General features: G+C 36.8%; 1 protein-coding gene across 1 annotated transcript in view; it reads left to right on the top strand.

The window, feature by feature from the left end:
- Cstpp1 (centriolar satellite-associated tubulin polyglutamylase complex regulator 1) overlaps positions 1-21,295 on the top strand; it is a 174,987-nt gene that overhangs the window by 33,100 nt on the left and 120,592 nt on the right. The window contains exon 2 of the mRNA XM_027936669.2: positions 2,103-2,205. Within this exon, the coding sequence (XP_027792470.1) occupies positions 2,103-2,205 (103 nt within the window). The remainder of the gene's footprint in view (positions 1-2,102; positions 2,206-21,295) is intronic.

The raw sequence follows: 21,295 nt of genomic DNA, 5'->3' as shown, positions 1-21,295 counted from the left end.
TTCTGACTGCAGTGAGGTGAAATCTTGGAGTAGTTTTGATTTGCATTTCTCTAATAGCTAGAGATAATGAACATTTTTTCATGTTTGTTGATTGATTGTATTTCTTCTTCTGTGAAGTGTCTGTTCAGTTTCTTAGCCCATGTATTGATTGTTTTGTGGGGGTTAAGTTTTTTGAGTTCTTTATATATCCTGGAGAGATTATTGTTCTATTTTAGATACATGTGGTAAAGATTTTTTTCCCCACAGAAATAGTTTTTTGAAGCATACATTTTTGCAAATTTTAGGTAATCTTTCCATATTTTCCTGAGGAATGAAACTATACTTAAGCAAATATCAACCTTGGCAGTAACTTCTTAGAATTGCTTTTTGGCAGGATATTCATTACTTTTGGATTGGTCTTATTGCTCCAGAATAAAGTATTTTTCTAAATTTTTGGGTGATGGATGTGAACATGAATTGGAAGCTCTTTTGTAAAGTATGTCAGGATACAATTGTCATAACTAAAGATAAAATTCAGGGTAAGTAGAAGAAGCATTAGCTGAGCCCTGCTATATAGGAATCTCCAGCTTTTATTATTTTTTAGTAAATCCCAATAACCCTTTCTGATAGGCTTGCTCCCTGCTCCTCCTAGGTAATAATAATAAACTCAGGACTTTATGCATGCTACACAAATGTTCTACCACTAAGGTATAATCCTGGCCCTTCTGATGGACTTTTTAAAAAAAAATAATTTGTTTTAGTTGTAGATGAACACAATACCTTTATTTTATTTATTTATTTTTATATGGCACTGAGGATCAAACCCAGTGCCTCACACATACTAGGCAAGTGCTCTACCACTGAGCTACGACCCCAGCCCCTCTGATGGACTTTTAAGAAAATGTATCAAGTATGTAGTACGCATTAGGCACTGTGGTGTTTTACATACCTTATTTTATTTAATTTTTAAAACCCTATTTGGCAGGTGAGGTAGGATTATTATTCACATTTTACAAGGAGGAAATAGGCTTGGGGATAATTTGTTCAGTGTCACACAGCTAGGAAATGGTAGGGCTGAAAATGGAACTTGGGTCTCCCTGAACTCCAAAGCCCATGTTCTTAAGCAATGATTCTTAAGCTTCAGGGCACATAAGAAACACCAAAGGTATTTATTAATAATTACTGGGATCCAGTTAGAAGTTTATGATCCCTAAGTCTACAAATCTGCATTTTAATAGGGAATCTTAGTCAGATCAAGAGATTGATCTGATTGATTATACTTTGAGAAATAGATTGAAATTATATTGCTTTTTCACACTTGATATAGAAGAAAACAGGTGTAGATAAAGTAATTATCCCAGATTAAGTTATAAAAGACAGAGCCATGATTCAACCCAGATCTGATAATGACTTAATGAATCCCACTATTACATATAATGTAACAATAAAAAATAACCCAAGTCTGTCTAGCTGAAATATTCACATTCTGTATCACAAGCCCAGTGTTAACTGACACATTTCTCAGTCACAACAAATGTAGAAAATATGATATGTAATAAATTGAGCTACCCAGATTTCATGCTGTTGTTATTTACCAGTATCATAACTTACACCACAGTTTTGGAATTTCCATGGTCTTTAGCCTTTTTCGGTAACTTTTTTAAAATTAAAGAACTAAGTTTTCTTTACAGTCAGATCATCCTGGCTTCAGGAATGGAATTCCTAGAATAAGGTTTTGAACATGCAGAAGTGGCAGAGGGAACTTGGTGGAAGAGGAGTAAAGAAGAGAACTTCCCGGTGTATTTCTTAAGCGGTGCTAAAGCGCCTCAGCACTGAAAGAAGCGTCTTCCTCACTGAAAGAAGAATGAAAGGTTGATGCTGATACTAACCATGAGCCAGATGGCAGTAGCTTGTGTTCTTCACGTTTGTTCATCCCCTATTTGGTCCATTGAGATCATAGCTCAGTTAGGGCCAGCAAGTTTGCTCTGCCTATTCCAGTCCACTTCCTAGGGTAGAGCTCACCTTGATTGACTTGTAAGGCCTCCTACTGGAATTGGAAGAACGTTACTGATCTTTAAAAAATCTCTCTCATTTTCTCTTTCTCTCTTGCTTTTTGTTTGCAGCCCAGCGACATGTCCTCACGTACATGGAGGATGCAGTGTGTCAACTGCTAGAGAACAGGGAGGATATTAGCCAGTATGGCATTGCCAGGTTCTTCACTGAATAGTAAGTACATGAATGCTTTGCTAAAAGGGCGAACCCAAAAGAGGTACTTGGAAGCAGGCAGGATACATGAAGAATAGAGCAGAACAATGATGATTATGTAGTGGCAGTGAATGTTTAGTTCTGGAAGGTTGATTGAAGTCTGCCTGACATGTTTGGGAGCATGCCTTTCATGCAGCTAGTTTTGTCCAGTGATATGTCGTGAGGATGGTTATGACTATAGTAGTTAGTTAACAACTGCTTGTTTGATCTATTAAATCTGTTTCTTCAGGTTCCTCTTATAGTTTTTAACTTTCTCCTTTATTCATAATATTCACTGATTTCCTTTAGTTGGTGATCCTTTAGCCTCTCTTTTTCATGGCTTACTTTTGTCATGAAATTGTTTAAAATGGTGTTCCTGGGCAGTTTTCTTTCTGTAGGATGTCATACAAATTACTTAATGATTTATGAGCATTTTTAGAGGGATACATCTTTCATAGATTATATTGTTTGAAGAGTCATGCTTCAGGGTGAAATATGCGTGGAGCTGGGTGCAGTGTTAGACACCTTAATACCAACGACTCAGAAGGCTGAGACAGGAGGATCACAAGTTTGGGGCCAGCCTCAGCAACTTAGTGAGACCCTCTTTCAAAATAAAATAAAAATGGCTGGGGATGTAGCTCAATGGTAGAGCATTCCTGGGTTCAGTCTCTCATACTGCAAATAAATAAATAAATAAATAGTACTGCAAATAAATAAAAATTATGACTGAGCTATGGAAAAGTAAAAATGGTTATTATGTTTAGAATATCACAGAACTGTTTTTAGGCTGAATGAGATAATCACTTTTTAAAAACACATTAATCTTAGACAGGCATGTTGGTGTACACCTATAATTCCAGCTACTTGGGAGGTAGAGACAAGAGATCTGAACTGAAGTTCAAGGCCAGCCTGGGCAACTTAGTGAGACCCTGTTTCTATTAAAATAAAAATTTTCAACAAGACTTGAAATGTAGCCCAGTGGTAGAACACTTGCCTAGCACATGCAAGTCCCTGGGTTTAATCCCCAACACCAAACAAACAAACTAATGAACAAAAAATTCTCTTAATCTTCATGAAAAGATGTGCTAAAGAAATACAAAGTGTTAGCTGGGCTTGGTGGCTCACACCTGTAATGACAGTGGCTCGGGAAGCTGAGGCAGGAGAATTACAAGTTCAAGGCCAGACTCAGCAACCTAGAAAGGCTCTGTCTCAAAAAATTAAAAAAAAGGGCCCAGGATGTGGCTCAGTAGTTAAGTGCCCTTGGGTTCAGTCCCTGGTACCAAAAAAAGGAAATACAAACCATTATTTTTATGGCCAATATGCCATCATATATTTATATAATCTCTTGGATTCTCTTTCCTTTTTTTCCTGGCTTTTTGGGAACATTCTAAGACAGGAAGAATAACCTCTATAGGCTTCCTGTTAAGGTGAATTATGAACTGAAGTCTATCTTCCTTTACCATAGATTCCCCCCCACCGCCCCACATCTATCCTCCAGGTTCTCATTGGGGATTAGACAGCTATTCTTTTTAAAATTAAAAGTTCTTAAATTTATTTAAAACTAAAGTCTATACTTGGGTTTCTGTTAGAAGAACACTTGTACTCTCCCTAGGTCTTTTTATTTTAGTTGTCAATGGACCTTTATTTTACTTATTTATATGCAGTGCTGAGAATTGAACCCAGTGCCTCACACATCAGGCAAGCGCTCTACCACTGAGCCACAACCCCAGCCCTTCTTTTGCTTTTTGTTTTTTGGTACTGTGGGTTGAACCCAGTGACACTCTATCACTGAGCTTGCCTCCAGACCTTTTTAATTTTTTGATGTTGAGACAAGGTCTTGCTAAGTTGCCCAGAGTTGCCTCAAATTTGGTAATCTTCCTGCCTCAGCCTCCAGAATAATGAACTGGAGCTCTAATGGATTTGAATTTTAAGTTCTTGGGAAAACAAACTTTCTGGGCAGAGGGCTAGCTGCTTCTCCCAGCCTTCTAAAGGAGGATGAAGTACAGAAAGGAATCTTGTTCTCATGGTGTGGACTGAAGCAAGTGAGGTGGGCAGGGAATAAAGGCTAAGATTGAATAGCCTTGCTTGCTTTTACAGAACTGACAAGCCAGGGGTCAAGTTTCTAGGCCATTTAATCTGTACCAGCACTCAGGAGGCTCCTTGCCAAGTGAAATATGACTCTTCTGGGGGTAAGGCTTCTTCCTGGCCTTTTCTTCATTTAACCACCCTACCCCACCTCCTTTATAAGTCTTTTCTCTTGTGGTTCCTTAACGGTTGGCATCATTTCTTCTTCATCTCTGTTTGCCTACTACTTGGTGTGGTGTATAACATGTAATAAATGTTAGGTAAATATTTCTTGCTCTAACTGTATCTACATTTTAAGCTATAACATGTTTTCTATTCTTTTTCTTGATCTTATTATAATGAGGACTATTTTTCTTGTTTGTTTGTTTTTTCCCCTCTCTGTTGTTAATTTTAGGGAGTAGAACACTGTATTCTGCTCTTTAGGAAGCTGTGACTAGCACTGCAAGTGAACCCCACTGGTCTATGTAACTGATACTGAACTCTAGAGAACTAGTAGTGAGATTTATAGCTGTTTTAGAATGCTGTTAACTATAGATAGCTTTTCATCTGCCAATATACTACTGAAAAATTTTTAAAGATTTTTTACACTACTGAAAGAAATCTAGTTGCCAAGTAAGTTGTTTCTGGTTCCCAGGAAACTAAAAATTACATAATGTATGTGAGTGGCACATATCTGACACTTCTATAACTCTAAGACATCAGATTGGCCTGAGGTTAAGTTATTTTGAGAAGTGAAAGGCATGCCAGCATCAAAGCTACAAAGACATTTTTTTCCCCTTGTACCGGGGATTGAACCCAGCAGTGCTTAAGCACTAAACCACATCCCCAGCCCTTTTTCTATTTTATTTTGAGACAGGGTCTCACTAAGTTGCTTAGTGCCTTGCTAAGTTGCTGAGGCTGCCTCAGCCTCCCAAGCCACTGGGATTGTAGGCATGTGCCACTGTGCCTGACCAAAGACATTTTTTTTTTAATACTAAAAAGTTCTAGCTATATGACAGAATGGTAAGCAAGGGATCCTGATTGTTAGAAGCTCCTGATTTTACTTTTGACTGTAAAGATTTAGCTAGTGAAAATCCTTCTGTTTCAGGCCCCCAGTTTGTATTGATTCATAGGAGAAAGTTGAGCTCCTTATTCCTATAAATTCTCTCTCTGCGCCCTTAGGCACATTTCTGAAAACTGGCTTCAGTTGCCTCATCTATGAAAGAGTTTTAATAAAGCTTTACATGCTTATATTAATAATATAATAATTACATGTTATAATGGGCAGTTTTTATTAAATTCATGCTATGTCTCATCCACTACAATTCTTTGAGGTATTGGTACAATTATTATTTCTATTTCATTGATAAGGAAACTGAGACTCCTCGATGTAATGCTTTAAAGAGCTTCTTCAAGTTCACAAGCTAATAAGTGTCAGAGTTAGGAGTTTGCCTGCAAATTCCACTGTTGTCCACTGCCTTCACATCATTTTAGTGCCTCATGTTGCTGGAGGCCTACCCTGATAAATTTGAGATCTCTGCTAGATATGATTTCTGCAATTCTTGAATTTTCCCTATGAATGATACTCTGTAAACTTATCTTATATCCTTGTCCAGTGACGTCAATTCATTACCATTTATATATTTAGTATTGGCCTTTTGGGGGATACAGTTGGACCTATCTCTAAATAGCAGGAAGCTTGACTTTTAAAAAAAAATATGTTAACTGTACACTTCTTGCAGTTTCAAGTTCATGCCTTTTCATACATTTAATGATGGGTGATTTAACCTTTAAACAATGGCAGAGTTATTCCTTGAAGTTGTTTTTGGAGGGTTTTTATGTTGATTTTCTTTTTTTAAAAAAAAAAGGTTTTTTTGTAGTTGTAGATTGACAGAATGCCTTTATTTTATTTGTTTATTTTTACGTAGTGCTGAAGATCGAATCCAGTGCCTCATGCCAGCTAGGCAAGTGCTCTGCCTCTAAGCTGCAGCCCCAGCCTTGTTGATTTTCTTCTTTAAAGTGCTTGCCCTCTCACCTTTGCTGTTATCCCTTGGTTGTTTGTGTTTTCAAACAAGTTCATGATTATTCCAGCAAATATGGATGAAATGTAAAACACAAGGGGCTGAGCAGCACTATGTGTATGTTTGCAAGACAGTTAGGTCTGCAGGTCAGATTCCTCTGGACACTCTTGAGAGAAGGGTTAGTACATATAATTCCAGAGGATTTTCTTTTATGTTATATGTAACCTCTACTTCTGAGTTCTGTCCTTCAACCAGGGGAAGGTAAAAGAAATTAACATTTAGAGGTGCTACTCTAAGAATAGACCAAGTCAGTGCTGGGTCAGGCCCTCTGAAGGAGTGCATCCAAGAAAATGAGGCTGGAGTGGCTGTGACTTAGAGACCACAGCAGAGTACGACCAGGTTCTTGTGGTTCTTGTGGCTTTTTAAGACATTGGAAAATAATGATGGGAGAAAAACAGGCTGAAATCTGAGAATTCCTATCAGAATTGGGAACCATTCTTCACAGGCTAAATTGATAGTTATAACCCTGTGGCATCAGGGAGCTTGACTTCCACATACTAATATAGAAAAGAGTGATTACTCTGTGGTCTTGGTCAGTGGGCCCAGGAGGGCTCTTTCTTATGATCAAATTATCTTGTTTTTGTTTTTGTTTTTTTAAATGATGGATTTTAGTTTCTTGGTGAAAGTTTGATGATGACTGTTGCAAGGAAAAGAAGTACACAGATTACCTTCATTGATGGAGGTTTATTTTAAGGATGAAAACACAGACAGCTGGGTGTGGTAGCTCATGCCTGTAATCCCAGCAACTCCAGAGGCTGAGGTAGGGGGGTTGCAAGTTTGAAACCAGCTTTCACAATTTAGTGAAGCCCTAAGCAACTTAGTGAGACCCTGTATCAAAATAAAGAATAAAAAGTACTGGGGATGTGGCTTAGTGGTAAAGTGACCCTAGGTTAAAGCCTCAGTACCAAACCAAATCAAACAAACAAACAAAAAGATAGAATTCATTCAGTAATTAGTTTTTGAGCACCTACTGTGTGCCTATTTGTACTAGGCAATGGAAGAATCAGGGAACAAGACAAATACGCTATATGCCCTCATGGACCTAGTGTTTTAATGAAAGATAGTTAATAAACAAGCAAACGATGATGATGAGAATAGTTGTGATAATAAATACTATGTGTAAGGCACTGTTCTAAGAATATAATGTAGATTGTCTCATTTAATGTTCAAAAAACTATGAGATAGATTATTAGTGGTATCCACATTTTACACATTTAGAAATTCAGGCACATAGAAGTAATATTCTTAAGATTACAAGATGACAACTGTAACATAAAATACAACAAGAAAATAACCAGGGCAATGTGATTTATAGAATGGCCAGAATAGATGATATTTGGATGCTCATCCCATCAGAAAGTCAGTGACTTAGCTCAGAGGACCACTCTCTTTCTCTTTGTTTACCTCAATTACCTAGGCTGACTGTATCAAAAAGAGATAATTTGATGGACTTTATTTGTTGCTGTTCAAAATGGAGAACCATTAATGATCAGTGTTCCTAAAAAAGCTACTTAATAGATAGATTACTCATCTCCCTCATGCCTTGCTATCTACCATGTGGAATAAATATGGAGATGAAAAACTTTATTTAAATAAATTGTTTTTAGAAAAGGAACATTGATTTCATTCTGAGACATAGTAATTATCAGATTTTTTTTTCTTTTTAAATTTTTTAGTTGTTGGTGCACACAATATCTTTCATTTTTATGTGGTGCTGAAGATTGAACCCAGTGCTAGGTGAGCACTCCATCACTGAGCCACAACCCCAGCCCAATTATCAGAATTTAATTGGAAAGTTGAATTCTTTTTTGGTATATACTCTTGCAGTAAAAAGCTTCAGCATGAAATTCCCTCTTTATTGCTTTAATGAGAATAAATCTATGAAATATGAACTTCATTAATTCACTCTGGAGAAAAGAGATTACATTATTCTTAAATCACTTAAATTTTAACTCTAGTGAAAACAGTTCATGATTATAAAATATGGATTGTTTCTTCTTTTTTGAAAACAAGTCTTCTAAGCCCTATGAGAGATGATCCACTTCTCCCCTACATAATCTAGAACAATCGGGGTGTAAACTTTCAGTTCTAAAGTTGGCAGATTTTTTTTAGGATCATCCACCATCTAACATTTAAGTAATATTTTGAGTTCTTCTGGTGTCCATGGTAATGAAGGAGCAAAGAATTGGGGCATCAAGAAACAGAGCAAACCAGGACTTCACCAATTTCCAGGTTTGGAATTTTGACTGAGGAATGGACTTGAGACTTCTCTGGGCCATTTCTGCTCCATGTTTTCCCTATTTATTGTTGTTAAATTGAGCCAAAATGTGGTGTGGTGAAATAATGGTGACTAATCCTATTATAGACTTCTTCAAAAAGGGTAGTGCTTCTCCCTGCAGCCTGCCCCCTCCTGCCTTTTTTCCATAGTTCAGTTCTTAGCTGGAGTTGACACATTGTAACAAAAAAAATTTGCCCATTTCTCATTGTCAGCATCTGGATTCTCACACACAGGGAATTGCCAGGAAAAGATTTTGCCTTCAGTTAAAGCAATCCTGTCCTCAGTGTTACTGGCCCAGACATTTCTGTTAAGCCATCAATTTGTGAAATTTGTAGAGAATTCTGGTTCTTTTTTATTTAGCAGAGATACATTAGAGCAGAAGGACTCCAGGGAACCATAGCAGTGAGTTAAGGGTCACCAAAATCTATATTGACAATGAAAAGTACAGGGTCATTGAGGATACATGGAACTGCTATTTGTGTAGAATCCATCTTTCTTTTTCAGTTCCTTCGTGTTATGGTTACAGGAAACCATCCAGCAGCACTTGACCTGGTAACTGAGGAAGCGATTTCACAGTCCACTGGTCCCGTGATTCATTCAGAAGTCAGAGTTAAAGGTTACAGAAGTAATAATTGGGCCTAGAATCTCCCTGTCAGGAAAGACCCTACTTCCCCAGCCCTCCTTTCTCCAAGTTAAGAGAAACTTAGCTGTTGTGAAACCATTCAATAAGAGGAAATGAAGGAACTCTATCCATCCTTGGCCAAAGTATTCTTAAGACCCAGTAATAATATTTCTGTTTTCATGGGAGCTGCTCTTGCAGCTAGCTAATATAAAACTCATGTATAATTCTTCACCCTCAAATATCTCTCTTTGGAGAACTAATTTGATTTATTTTAATCTATAAATAATATAAAGGATCTTTAGTTGGCCACACCCTGATATGCCTTGTCATCTACCACTCTGATAATTCTTTCAGTGTTCCTCTAGCAATCAAGTAGACAACCACAAGTGTGAATTCAAATTCTGCCTTGTTATTAGTAATGTAAAATAGCTCATCAGAAGTTAAGATGCTGATTTCATCAATAATATAGCAATTTAAATTTTTTTGTGCTTTTAATTTCTTCCAATATTTGTTCAGAATTCTTGAAGATCTGTGGTGCTGGTGGCATAGACCTGGCACAAGAACAGGAAAAAGTGACATGATTTGGCACCTTAACCAGAGGTCTTTAATGAACTAGGATGGGGTGGAGGGAATAGAGGAGAAAGAGGAAGGGCAGTTAGAATTTTGGCAGCCATGCCAAGATTTTTTCTTCTCTAAAAAAAAAGTGCAGTGAAAGAAATGAGGTTTACCTCTGCCATTATGATTTGCTAAGATGTTTGTCTATTTCTTGGCTTCCAGCACCATGGCAGATACATCTTTGAAGTCAATGACTTACCCACAAAACAAATTGTTTCTCAGGTTCCTTCAAGGGGTGTCATATCCAACTAATTTCCTGTCTGAGGCCAGAAGATTGCTTTTTTCAACTATCAGATGCCATGCTGACTAGCGCAGTGGAACACATCTTATCAGAACATGTCATGAGCATGTAAATTTATTATAGAACAGATGGGTTCCAATTTTGCTGACTTCTGAGGCTATAACAATAGAAAATATCATGATGAAAGCAGTTTGGGTAAAACATCATTTCTTGGGTGACCATAAAAACACCCTTGAATTCATTCCTTTTTCATTGACAATGAATATCAACAATAAATGTCTTTGTTAATGTCCTTGCATTATAATTTTCCAGGTCTAGATCAATGCTAGGGATGATATAACCTATCTCAAAGGATAGTTATGCAAATCAGATGAAATGACATGAATTAAGTATTTGGTTCTATATAATTCATTTGCATTATGTGTCATTCCTTTTTAATTTAGCTTTAGTTTTCTGGAATTTTTTCATCTCTTACTTGGTGAATCTCTAGGAAAATGATAATTTTCTCTCTCTTTAAATTGTCTCAGAGTTGAAGATCTTGAAGACTTTTTAGTCTCTCTTGTTTTCTGTAACACTTATTACTTACCCGGCATTTTGAGTCTTCTTCATAGATTGATGACCTCCTCCTGCATGTTTATTAGCTATTTTATCTTGACCACTTTACTTTTCATTTAGTTCATTCAGAGAATAACTTAACAAACTTTTGCCTTTTCTTCTTCAGCTATAAGCCATTTCCTCTCCTCCCATCTGTACTTCCTTTCCCTGACTCCTAAATTAGAAAGGTGTAACAGGAGACCTGGGTCAGTCAAGTCTATCCACCTTGCATCGTTCCTACTCTTCCATCTAGCCAGGACAATGATGGCTCAGGGTAATGAAAAACAGACCTTCTCTGCTGAGGTCATTGCTCCTCATGCTGGCAGCCTGCTCCAGGAAGCTGTTTATCTGTGCTTGTAGAGCCACACTCTGGCCTCTGAACAGTTGGAATGTATTGAGGAACCACAGAGTCCAAAGAGAGAATGTTACCCAGGCAGTTCCACGCAGGAGAGTATATTTACACCACACAAGCTACAGTTTACATGTCTGGGGATAACTGTTTATCTGTACACTGTCATACTTGACCTTCTATGCAATACAAATGCCCTCTCAAGAGGGTTTTACCAAGAGATACTATAGAAAATTTGATGTAAAAATTACCTTTTAAAGGTAGTGTTTTTCTGAATCAGATTTGATGCTTAGAATTTTAAACCATACAGGCCTGATGGCTAAAGCATCTAAAAACACTATTTCTTACAGGTTTTTTTTTTTTTTTCCCAAATTAAATGTTTTTCTTCATCCCTTTACCAAATATTAAGTTTTGTTATAGAACTTTGATATGTGCTATAAGCTATAATATCAATAGGGTTATAAAATATGGCCACTTGCCGGTAAGGAGACGTAAGCTGGTTGAAGAGGTAATGCTTACTCGTTAACAATTAGAGAACAATACATTAAGTTGTGTAGCCCAGTATGCTGGGAAGGAGTAAGGAGAAATAATGACGATTAGTTAAAGAAACATCATAGAGGAGTTTGTCTTAACCTGGAAAGATGAATAGAATTAGAATAGGGGGAGAAAAAAAGGAGACATTATTTATGTGTCATGAAAGCACTGTAGCTTGGTGTCATACATTTTGGTGTCACATAAATCTGTGTCTGAGGGTCTGCCACTTTCTAGTACATGATCTCAGGAAAATGCTTAGTCTCATCTATAAATTAGGAAGACACATATATAAAATATAAGATTCCACATTACATGATTGTTCAAAGGATTAAATGAGAATAATGAAGATAAAGTGTTTGGCATTCTATCCAAGATATAGTGTTTAATAAATGGTAGCTGCTATTGATGGTGTTTATTGATTTATTCAACAAATATTTACTTAGTACCTATATCTTAGTCAGTGTTCTGGGTATTAGGTAGCGATAAAAAAAAAAAAAAAGAAAAAAAGAAATCCCAACCCTCATGGAGCTTCCATTCTGAAATTATCTTAATTTCACCTTTTCCATCTGTGTGTAATAATTTTAGACTTACAAAAAAGTTGCAAAAGTAATATAGAGCTCCCTTATCCCTTTCATGCAGCTTCCACTAAGATTAACATTTTCTGTAATCATGGTAAAATTGTCAAAGGACCTTAACATTAATTCAGAACTACGAGGCTGAGGCTATGCTCTGCGGTAAGCACTTCCCTGGCATACACAAGACCCTGGGTTCAATTGCCAGCACTGCAAAACAAAAAGAAAACAGAAAACTACTAGTCCATAGATTATTATTTGAATTTTCACTTTTAAATGTTTTTATTAGCAGGGGGTTCATTTTGACTTATTTCTAAATTCAGTTTATTTCATTTCAATCCCTAACACTTCCATTTTCCCTCCCCTTTTCCTTACCCCCATCCTCTTCCTTTACTTCTCTTTCTTCTATTTATTTATTTATTTATTTTTAATTGATGCAGTAGAGTTATACATAAAAGTAGAATTCATTGTGATGTATTTGTATCTGCATTAGCATTTCACCTTGACTTTTATTTTATTTTTTGTGTTACTGGGATTGAACCCAGGGGTACTCTACATGAGCTATATTCTTAGCTCTTTTTTTAAAATTTTGAGACAGAACCTTGCTAGGTTTCTGAAGCTGGCCTCAAACTTGGGATCCTCCTGCCTCAGCTTCTGAGTCTCTGGGATTATAGGTGTGTGACAATGAGCATAACTCTCACCTTTATTTTTTGAAGGATATTTGTTTTTCTAGTATAAATTCTAGGTTGGCAGTTATTTTACCATTCCGTTTCCACTGTTTGTTGAGACATCAGCTTTTAGTCTTGTTTTTGATCTTTAGAAAACAAACTGTCCTTTATCTCTGGCTACTTATTGGCAATTTGTCCTTGGTCTTTGGTTTTGCTATAATGTGCTTTGGTTTGCCTGTGTGTGTGTGTGTGTGTGTATCTAAACTATTTAGTGTTCTTAGTGCTTCTTGAACTGTATAGTTTAAGGTCTTTTATCAGTTTTGAAAAATTCTTAATTATTACCTTTTCAAATTTACTTCTGTTCTACTCTCTTATTCCTTTTGGGATCCCAGTTACACAAATGTCATAACTTTACATGTAACCCCTGTCTTTTTATATATATATATATAATATATATATATATATATATTATATATTTTATATTATATTATATATTATATATAATTTTTTTTTTAGTTGTCAGTGGACCTTTATTTTTTATTTATTTTTATGTGTTGCTGAGAGTCGAACCCAATGCCTCACACATGCCACTGAGCCCCAGCCCCAGCCACCACCCCTTATCCCCGGTCTCTTTTGTACTTTTATTTTTTTTGCACTTTTTATCATTTTTCTTTTGGATATTTCCTTCTGATCTATTTTCATTTTATTTAATTCTCTTCATTTGGGTTTAATTACTCTTTTTTTTTTAAAGAGAGAGAGAGAGAATTTTTTAATATTTATTTTTTAGTTTTCGGCAGACATAACATCTTTTTTTTTTTTTTTTTTAGTTGACATAACATCTTTATTTGTATGTGGTGCTGAGGATCAAACCCGGGCTGCACGCATGCCAGGCAAGCGCGCTACCGCTTGAGCCACATCTCCAGCCATGGGTCTAATTACTCTTAAACCCATCCACTGAGTTCTTATTCTAGTGTATATTTTAGTTCAAACATTTCTACTTAGTTATTTTTTTGTTTGTTTGCTAAATCTTATTTTTATTTGTTTGAACATAGTAATACATGGTAATTACAAAATCCACAGTTTATCATCTAGATTCCCTTTTATCTGTTCTCTCTTTTCATTCCGTTGCCTTATCTTGTGTTCTATACCTTTTTCCTCTTTTTGAGAGATGTTCATGGTATATGAAAAACTAGAGAGATGTGAGACCTAGAATTAGATTATCTTTCCTCAGAGAGGATTTATGCTTCCTTCTGGCAGGCATTATGGCCACTAGTAATCCTGAATCACCTAGTCCTTCAGGGGTTGGAATGATTTGAAGCTAGCCCTAAGTATCAGGGAGCTCTTCAGGGTGCCAAAAGAATCTCAGGGGTACATCAGAATCCTTCTTCCCAACCTAGATCCAATTTTTTGACCTCTGAGTCTCAAGAGTCATTCAAAATCTTTGGAACTTAACTTTAATTTAAAACTCTTGGGGCTGGGGATGTGGCTCAAGCGGTAGCGTGCTCGCCTGGCATGCGTGCGGCCCGGGTTCGATCCTCAGCACCACATACAAACAAAGATGTTGTGTCTGCCGAAAACTAAATAAAATAAATATTAAAAAAAAAAAAAAAAAAAAAAAAAAGGGCTGGGGATGTGGCTCAAGCGGTAGCACGCTCGCCTGGCATGCGTGCGGCCCGGGTTCGATCCTCAACACCACATACAAACAAAGATGTTGTGTCCACCGAAAACTAAAATAAATAAATAAATATTTAAAAAAAAAATAAAAAATAAAACTCTTACCTACTCTATATATCAGTTGCATCTTCCGGAACTGGCAGAGGCCCCTAGAAACTATCAAGGAATATAATAATACCTTATTTTTTAATGGTGGTGAGTATAAGTGATATTGTGAGATATCTAGTACAACTGTAATATGATATGAAAATGTCTGAGGTTTCTATATTGTTGCTGCCAAATCTACTGTGCTTATATTTATAATTAAAAGAAATGCTAAATTTCAGTTAGAAATTAGTAAAATATAGAAAAAAATTGTCATACAAGTTTATGGATAACTTAATTTATTAACTCTTCCCTTTAGAACACGACATCGTTGTTTGTATGTGGTGCTGAGGATCGAACCCGGGCCGCACGCATGCCAGGCGAGTGCGCTACCGCTTGAGCCACATCCCCAGCCCTTTATTTATTTTTTTATGTGGTGCTGGGGATCAAACCCAGTGCCTCGCCCATGCAATGCAAGTGCTCTACCACTGAGCCACAACCCCAGTCCTAATGAATAAACTTTTGTAGAAATGATTAATTGTACAAAGTCAGGAAACAGTTTCTGGAGAAATAACATTTAACTTAGCCTAGAAGACTAAGAAAGGAGAACAGAACTCCAGGAAGAGAGGACTACACAGGAAAGGAGTAGAACTGAAAACGCAGATAAGTTTGGTATGACCTGAATGTAAGAAGGAAAGTTGGGGGTGGGGAGAATGGAGATCATAGTGAGAAATAAAATTTCTCCAAAGAATGGAACTGGCTTTCTTTTTTTTTTTTTTTTAATTTTTAATTAAAAAAAAATAGATTTATTTATTTATTATTTATTTATTTAAGGTGTAGATGGACACAACACAATGCCTTTATTTTTATGTGGTGGTGAGGATCGAACCTGGGTCCTGCCTGCGCTATCGAGCGCTCTACCGCTGAGCCACAATCCCAGCCCAATTTTTATTTTTTTAAAAAAAGTATATATATTTTTTAGTTGTTGATGGACCTTTATTTTATTTATTTACATGTGGTGCTGAGAATTGAACCCAGTGCCTCACACATGCTAGGCAAGTGCTCTTCCACTGAGCCACAACCCCAGCCCGGGACTGGCTTTTCTTTAAAGAGCCTCAAATTATATAAATTCTGCAGCAGTAAAGGTTTTTGGCTAGACCAACAGAAGGTGACTCTAGCCATCTTAAGCAAAGAGAAACTTTCTTTTTTTTCTTTTTTTTTTTTGGTCCATACTGAGGATTGAACTCAGGGGCTTTTTATCAGAGTTACATCCCCAACCCTTTTAAAGTTTGGCCTTGAACTGATCTTCCTGCTTCAATCTCCCAAGTACATGGAATTACAGGCATGCACCACTGTGACTGGTGTAGAAAGAATCTTTCATGGAAAGATGTGTCAGTTGCAGTAACTGTTTGTAGATCGAATTGTTATGAAACCTTTGCTTAGTTTTCTGGCTTATAGCTTCCAAAGCTTCCTAGATTCTTGTCTGATTTTGTCTTTTTTTTCCAAGCCTAGTCCTTCAACTACCTGTGGATTTTATGAACTCTTCTAGCAGAGCCCCCCTTTGCCAGATTTTTTTTTTCCTGTTGCTTGCAACGAAGAACCCTGTTACTATTATTGTTATCATTATTATTTGGTGCATTCATGGGTCTTTTAGGAGTATATTAGTTATCATGTGAAACTTTGTGTGGTGATTTTCATTTTGTAGCGAAAAAGGAAGAGGAATAATTCTGTTATACAACTGGTAAAATTCTTTTTTATTCTTTTAACTTCACTGTGATTCCTAGGAAAATCTTGGAAACTATCAGTAGAAAAGCTATATTACTAAGTATTGGAAGTTTCCAGGAAAGAACACCTAATCAGTTTCCCTGGATGGGAGTCTTCCTGTTCAGTAGTTCCTTGAGGGCTGGTAAAATCCCACCCCCTAAATACTTCCCAATATATTGTTGAAATATTTAAGATTAAGGAAGAATGAACATATTAAAACTAATTTTCCAACGGTGACAGAAATGGAGTTGAAGCCTATTGAAACAGTTATTGACCACATTAGTCAAAAAATAGACATTTGTGCAAGTCTGTCAAACTGTGTTTGTCAAAAATCCTGGGGATGATCCATTTAAAAAATATTTTTATTACATTTTTCTTATGAATCAGAGAAATATGCCAGATGGTAGAAATTTCAGAAAAGAGGTCTCTGACATTGACAGATTGAAAGGTGAATGGAGTTTGGAAGACAAGGATTTGGGTATGCAGATCAGAGGAGAGGAACTGAGAAGTACTGGCTTCTTACTTGCCCATTTTGTTTTTTGAAAAGAGACTAGGCAGGGGAAGTGGGAATACAGATTTTTCTCCTTTCAGCACCCCTGTAATTTAACAGAGCCACAGAAGGCAGTGAGTGTTGAGGTGTGGGCATGATTTCAAAGATATAATCTACTATTGTGCTTCTCAGGAATGAAATGAAGGAGAAACTGAGAACAGTGTCTCTTAGATGCAAAAAGCTGAAATGTAGACCATGTATTCATCCTTGTCACACTTCATTTTTTCCCCCTCAGAATTGTGGATTTGCTTGTCTTATATGGCTTTTTTAACTTCTAACTTCATTGTCCAGTTGGTTTATTTAATCTCCATCATTAATTCCCTAATTAGCAGGTTTTTCAACCCATTTTATTTTATGAAATCCCTATATTTTTCTTAATCACAAAATGGATTAGGTAGTTTTTTAGTAATAAAAGTTGATATTAATGTGTTGTAACATGGTAGCATGTGGATTAATCAACATTCCATACAGGTAATAGGTAATTAAACAAATAAATTAATAAGGCAATTTCAGATAGTATAAAGTTCTGTTATGAAATTAGGGAGGGGACTGGGGATATGACTCAATGGTAGAGAGCTTGCGAAGAAGAAGAAGAGGAGGAGGAGGAGGAGGAGGGGGAGGAGAAAAGAGAGAGGAGAAGGAAGGAGGAGGAGGAGGAGGAGGAGGAGAGAAAACAGAGAGGAGAAGGGAGGGAGGGAGGAGGAGGAGAGAAAAGAGAGAGGGTATCCAGCCCCTCCTCCCCTTTTTTTGGTACTGGGGATTAAACTCAGGGACACTCAACCACTGAGCCACATCCCCAGCCCTATTTTGTTTAGAGACAGGGTCTCACTATGTTGCTTAGCGCCTCACAGTTGCTGAGTCGTGCTTTGAACTTGCAATCCTCCTGCCTCAGCCTCCTGAACCACTGGGATTACAGGCGTGTGCCATTGTACTTGGCTTATCCAGCCTTTTTTTTTTAACATTTTTTTTTAGCTGTCAGTGGACCTTTATTTAATTTATTTATATGTGGTCCTGAGAATCAAACCCAGTGCCTCACACCAGGCAAGCTCTCTACCACTGAGCCACAACCCCAGCTCCTATCTAGTCCTTTTTAAAGTTTTGCTTTGTTTTGTTTTTTAGACAGTGTCTTTGTAAGTTTCCCAGGCTGACCGTGCCATCCTCCTGCTTCAGCCTCCCAGTTAGCACTGGGATTATGTATGCCAGCAGGCCATCTTGGAAAGCTACTTTTCACAGGGCTGTCAGAGAAGGCCTCACTGAAGCCTTCTGTTGCAATTTCTATTTTTGATACTTGCTTAAAACGTATTAAGTCTCAAGTTTTTAATTTTGTGAGCATAATAATTATTTTCAAAGTTTCCATAAGTGGTATATTTATTGTTCAATTTAAGTTTTTATAGGTGTTCCACATCTGGGATGATGGGACAAAATGAATTAAAGAAAGAGGGGGTCCTTTAAAAAGCATATTTGTAATTAAGATAATGGAGAAAGATGAGGAAGAGCAAAAATATTACAACTCACAGCTGTACATGTGAAATGAAAAGAAAATGAGAGGAAACTTGAGCTTGTGCTTTATTTGCTTTGTAAATAGCTTTTGACCATTTACTTCCATTTTAAGGGTGTGCTGATGATAGGAGTTGGTGGACAGGTATGACTGTGTTTACTCTGGGAACTGATTCTTTTAGATTTGTGCCATTATATCTTCTCTGAGGCCCTTTCTAATAGATCAGAATTGTCATAAATTTTAAAGGAGCCAAGAACTGAAGTCTTCTTTCCCTTCTATCCCATGTGGTAACAAAAGAGTGTTTCTGATGCTACTAAAGTCAGATATCCTTGGGTGAAATGTTAAAGTTCAAATAAAAATTTTAGAAAGATCTTTTGTTACTTAGAAAAACTTGACCTCTTGTTCTCTTGCTATAGTGATGACACTTGAACAGAGAATGGCAATTATTACATTTTAACTCTATAACTCATTTTTATTGAGAATTTACTTTATGTTTATCTTTGTGCTAGGTGCTGTGAAAGATAAAAAGACTGTCACATACTCTGTTCTTCAAGAATAAGCAATAATAGGAATATATATGTGATTGCAAATCATAGAAACCCAACTTAAAATGGCTTATGGGAGAGAGTAGGGGGAATATGAGTAAATAGAAAATTAACTGACTCCTGTAATCAAAATTGTCAAAGGCAGGTAATGTGTATTCAAATGGGCTGAATTCAAGTATTCAAGTCAAGTACCAGCAAACTGCTTTTGTTTCTCTCCGTTTAGTTTTCTTTCTTAGCAAAGCTAGCTCATTTCAAGATGGCCACTAGCAGTGCTGGGCCTGTATCTTATGATTATAGTAATTCTGATGGAAAAAGAGCTTCTCTTTCGGTAATTCTAACAACAGCAATAACAACAACAATGCCCTTGGGTTGACATTGATTGGACTCTCTTTTATCACATACACAAATTTTAATCTGTTAGTGACCAGGCAAAAGAAAAAGGTTGATTAGACTGGCCTGGCACTTGTGCCCGCCTTTGGTTGTCTTATAACCATTATTTGAATACCTGAATTTTGCCTATTTGAAACCAGATTGCTCATGCATGGGCTTTTTTGGTTATATGAGCCAGTTAAATTCACTTAATAATGAATTGGGTTCACCTATTTAAATCACATTGTAAATAGTGGGTTCAGAAAATTAGTACTGTTATCAAAAGAACATGGGTAGGGCTGGGGTTGTGGCTCAGTAGCAGAGTGCTTGCCTCGCACATGTGAGGCACTGGGTTCCATCCTCAGTACCACATAAAAATTAATAAACAAAATAAAGATATTGCGTCCATGTATAACTAAATTTTTTTTTTTAAAAAAGAACATGGATGTTAGGAGGTAGAAAAAAGTAGCAGTATACATACTAAAAAAATCTTTCTGCAATGATTGTGGACCTGCTATATGCTAGACATCATGCTAGTGAAGCACATGTGATGCCTAAGCCATTTGAACTTGAGGGATTTATGTACTTAATAAGATAGTCATTAGGGCTGGAGTTGTGGCTCAGTGGTAGAACACTTGCCTAGCATGCATGAGGCACTGGGTTCAATCCTCAACACCACATTTAAAAAAAACCAAAAAACCTAAATAAACAAAATTAAGGTTAAAAAAAAAAGAAAGTCATTCATAGGCATAGCTATTAAGATGCTATTAGATTGTGCCAAGTAGAATTTTAGGCAATGTGTTTTGAGATAAATGGAAGGAAACATTTATTCTGACTAGGAACCTGGGAAAAGCTCCATGGAAGAAGAAGAACTTCAAGAGGCCCCTAAAAGGAATAATAAAGAATGGGAAGGGAGCAACGAGGGCATCTGTAATTGAGGAACAGCATGAGCAAGACCTGGTGCATTTCAAAGATGGCAAGAAATCTATGGCCAGGTCATAGAGCTCAAGAGGAAGGGTTAGAAAGATAGTGTAGTCATGGTACGTTACTCTCCCATGTGATTGGTAAGATATTGGTGCTGTTGACTAAGAGAGTTCAGGAAATATTTCTTCTATGCCCCTTGTATGCCTACATTTATGACAGGTGCTTGGAACAGTGATTAATAAGGTCCGGACTCTGTCTTGAGGGGGCTCTCAGCCCAATAGGCCAATAATAAAACTCCATGAGATTTGAGCTAAATAGAGGCCCAAGGTGCTAAGAATCATCCAGAGGAATAATATTGTAACTAAGCTTGAAGTGTCAGGGAAGTAGCCCTTTAAGCAGGTAGCCCTGAAAGCTGAGCATTCTTTTCCTAATTTATTTTTCTTTAAATCAAAGTGATACGTTCATACTGTTTTTAAAGGGGGAACTAGTTCTAGAATTGGTAGGGGAAAAAAGAGTAATTCCCCAGCTTTCTCAATATAATTTCGTATTTCCTAGAGGTAAGCATGTTCAGCCCCTTTTTTGTTTGACATTTATTTTTAAATTTCTAAATGACTTGCTTACGTTGTTTCTGCTTGATTTTTCAGTTTCAGGCATTATCTATTGCCTCCTTACTGTGTAAAATATATATCTAATTTTCTTTAACCTCTCTTACCACATATTTGTACTTTTACTACCTCCCAACCTCCTAATATACTTATATAATGATTTTTGCTATATCCATATTCAGTATTTACATTTTATCACTGTATAAGCACTATTGATACCTGAGCCATATTGCACAACCTTTTGCCTTGAGATTGCTTTTTTTTTCTTGTTGGGTTAATGTTCTATGAACTTATCACCAATATGTCTCCAAACTCTATCCACTGAATAAATTTCCCAATAGTACCACTATCTATTTTCTATTTGTTCCTGAAGATCCTCTCTCCACACTACTCTGGAGGGCTGACATATATGGAGTTTCATCTTTAAATTCCCTTACTGTC

Source organism: Marmota flaviventris, chromosome 9, assembly GCF_047511675.1.
Source record: "Marmota flaviventris isolate mMarFla1 chromosome 9, mMarFla1.hap1, whole genome shotgun sequence".
NCBI classification, from domain to species: Eukaryota; Metazoa; Chordata; class Mammalia; order Rodentia; family Sciuridae; genus Marmota; species Marmota flaviventris.
This window is presented reverse-complemented; position numbering and strand designations above follow the sequence as displayed.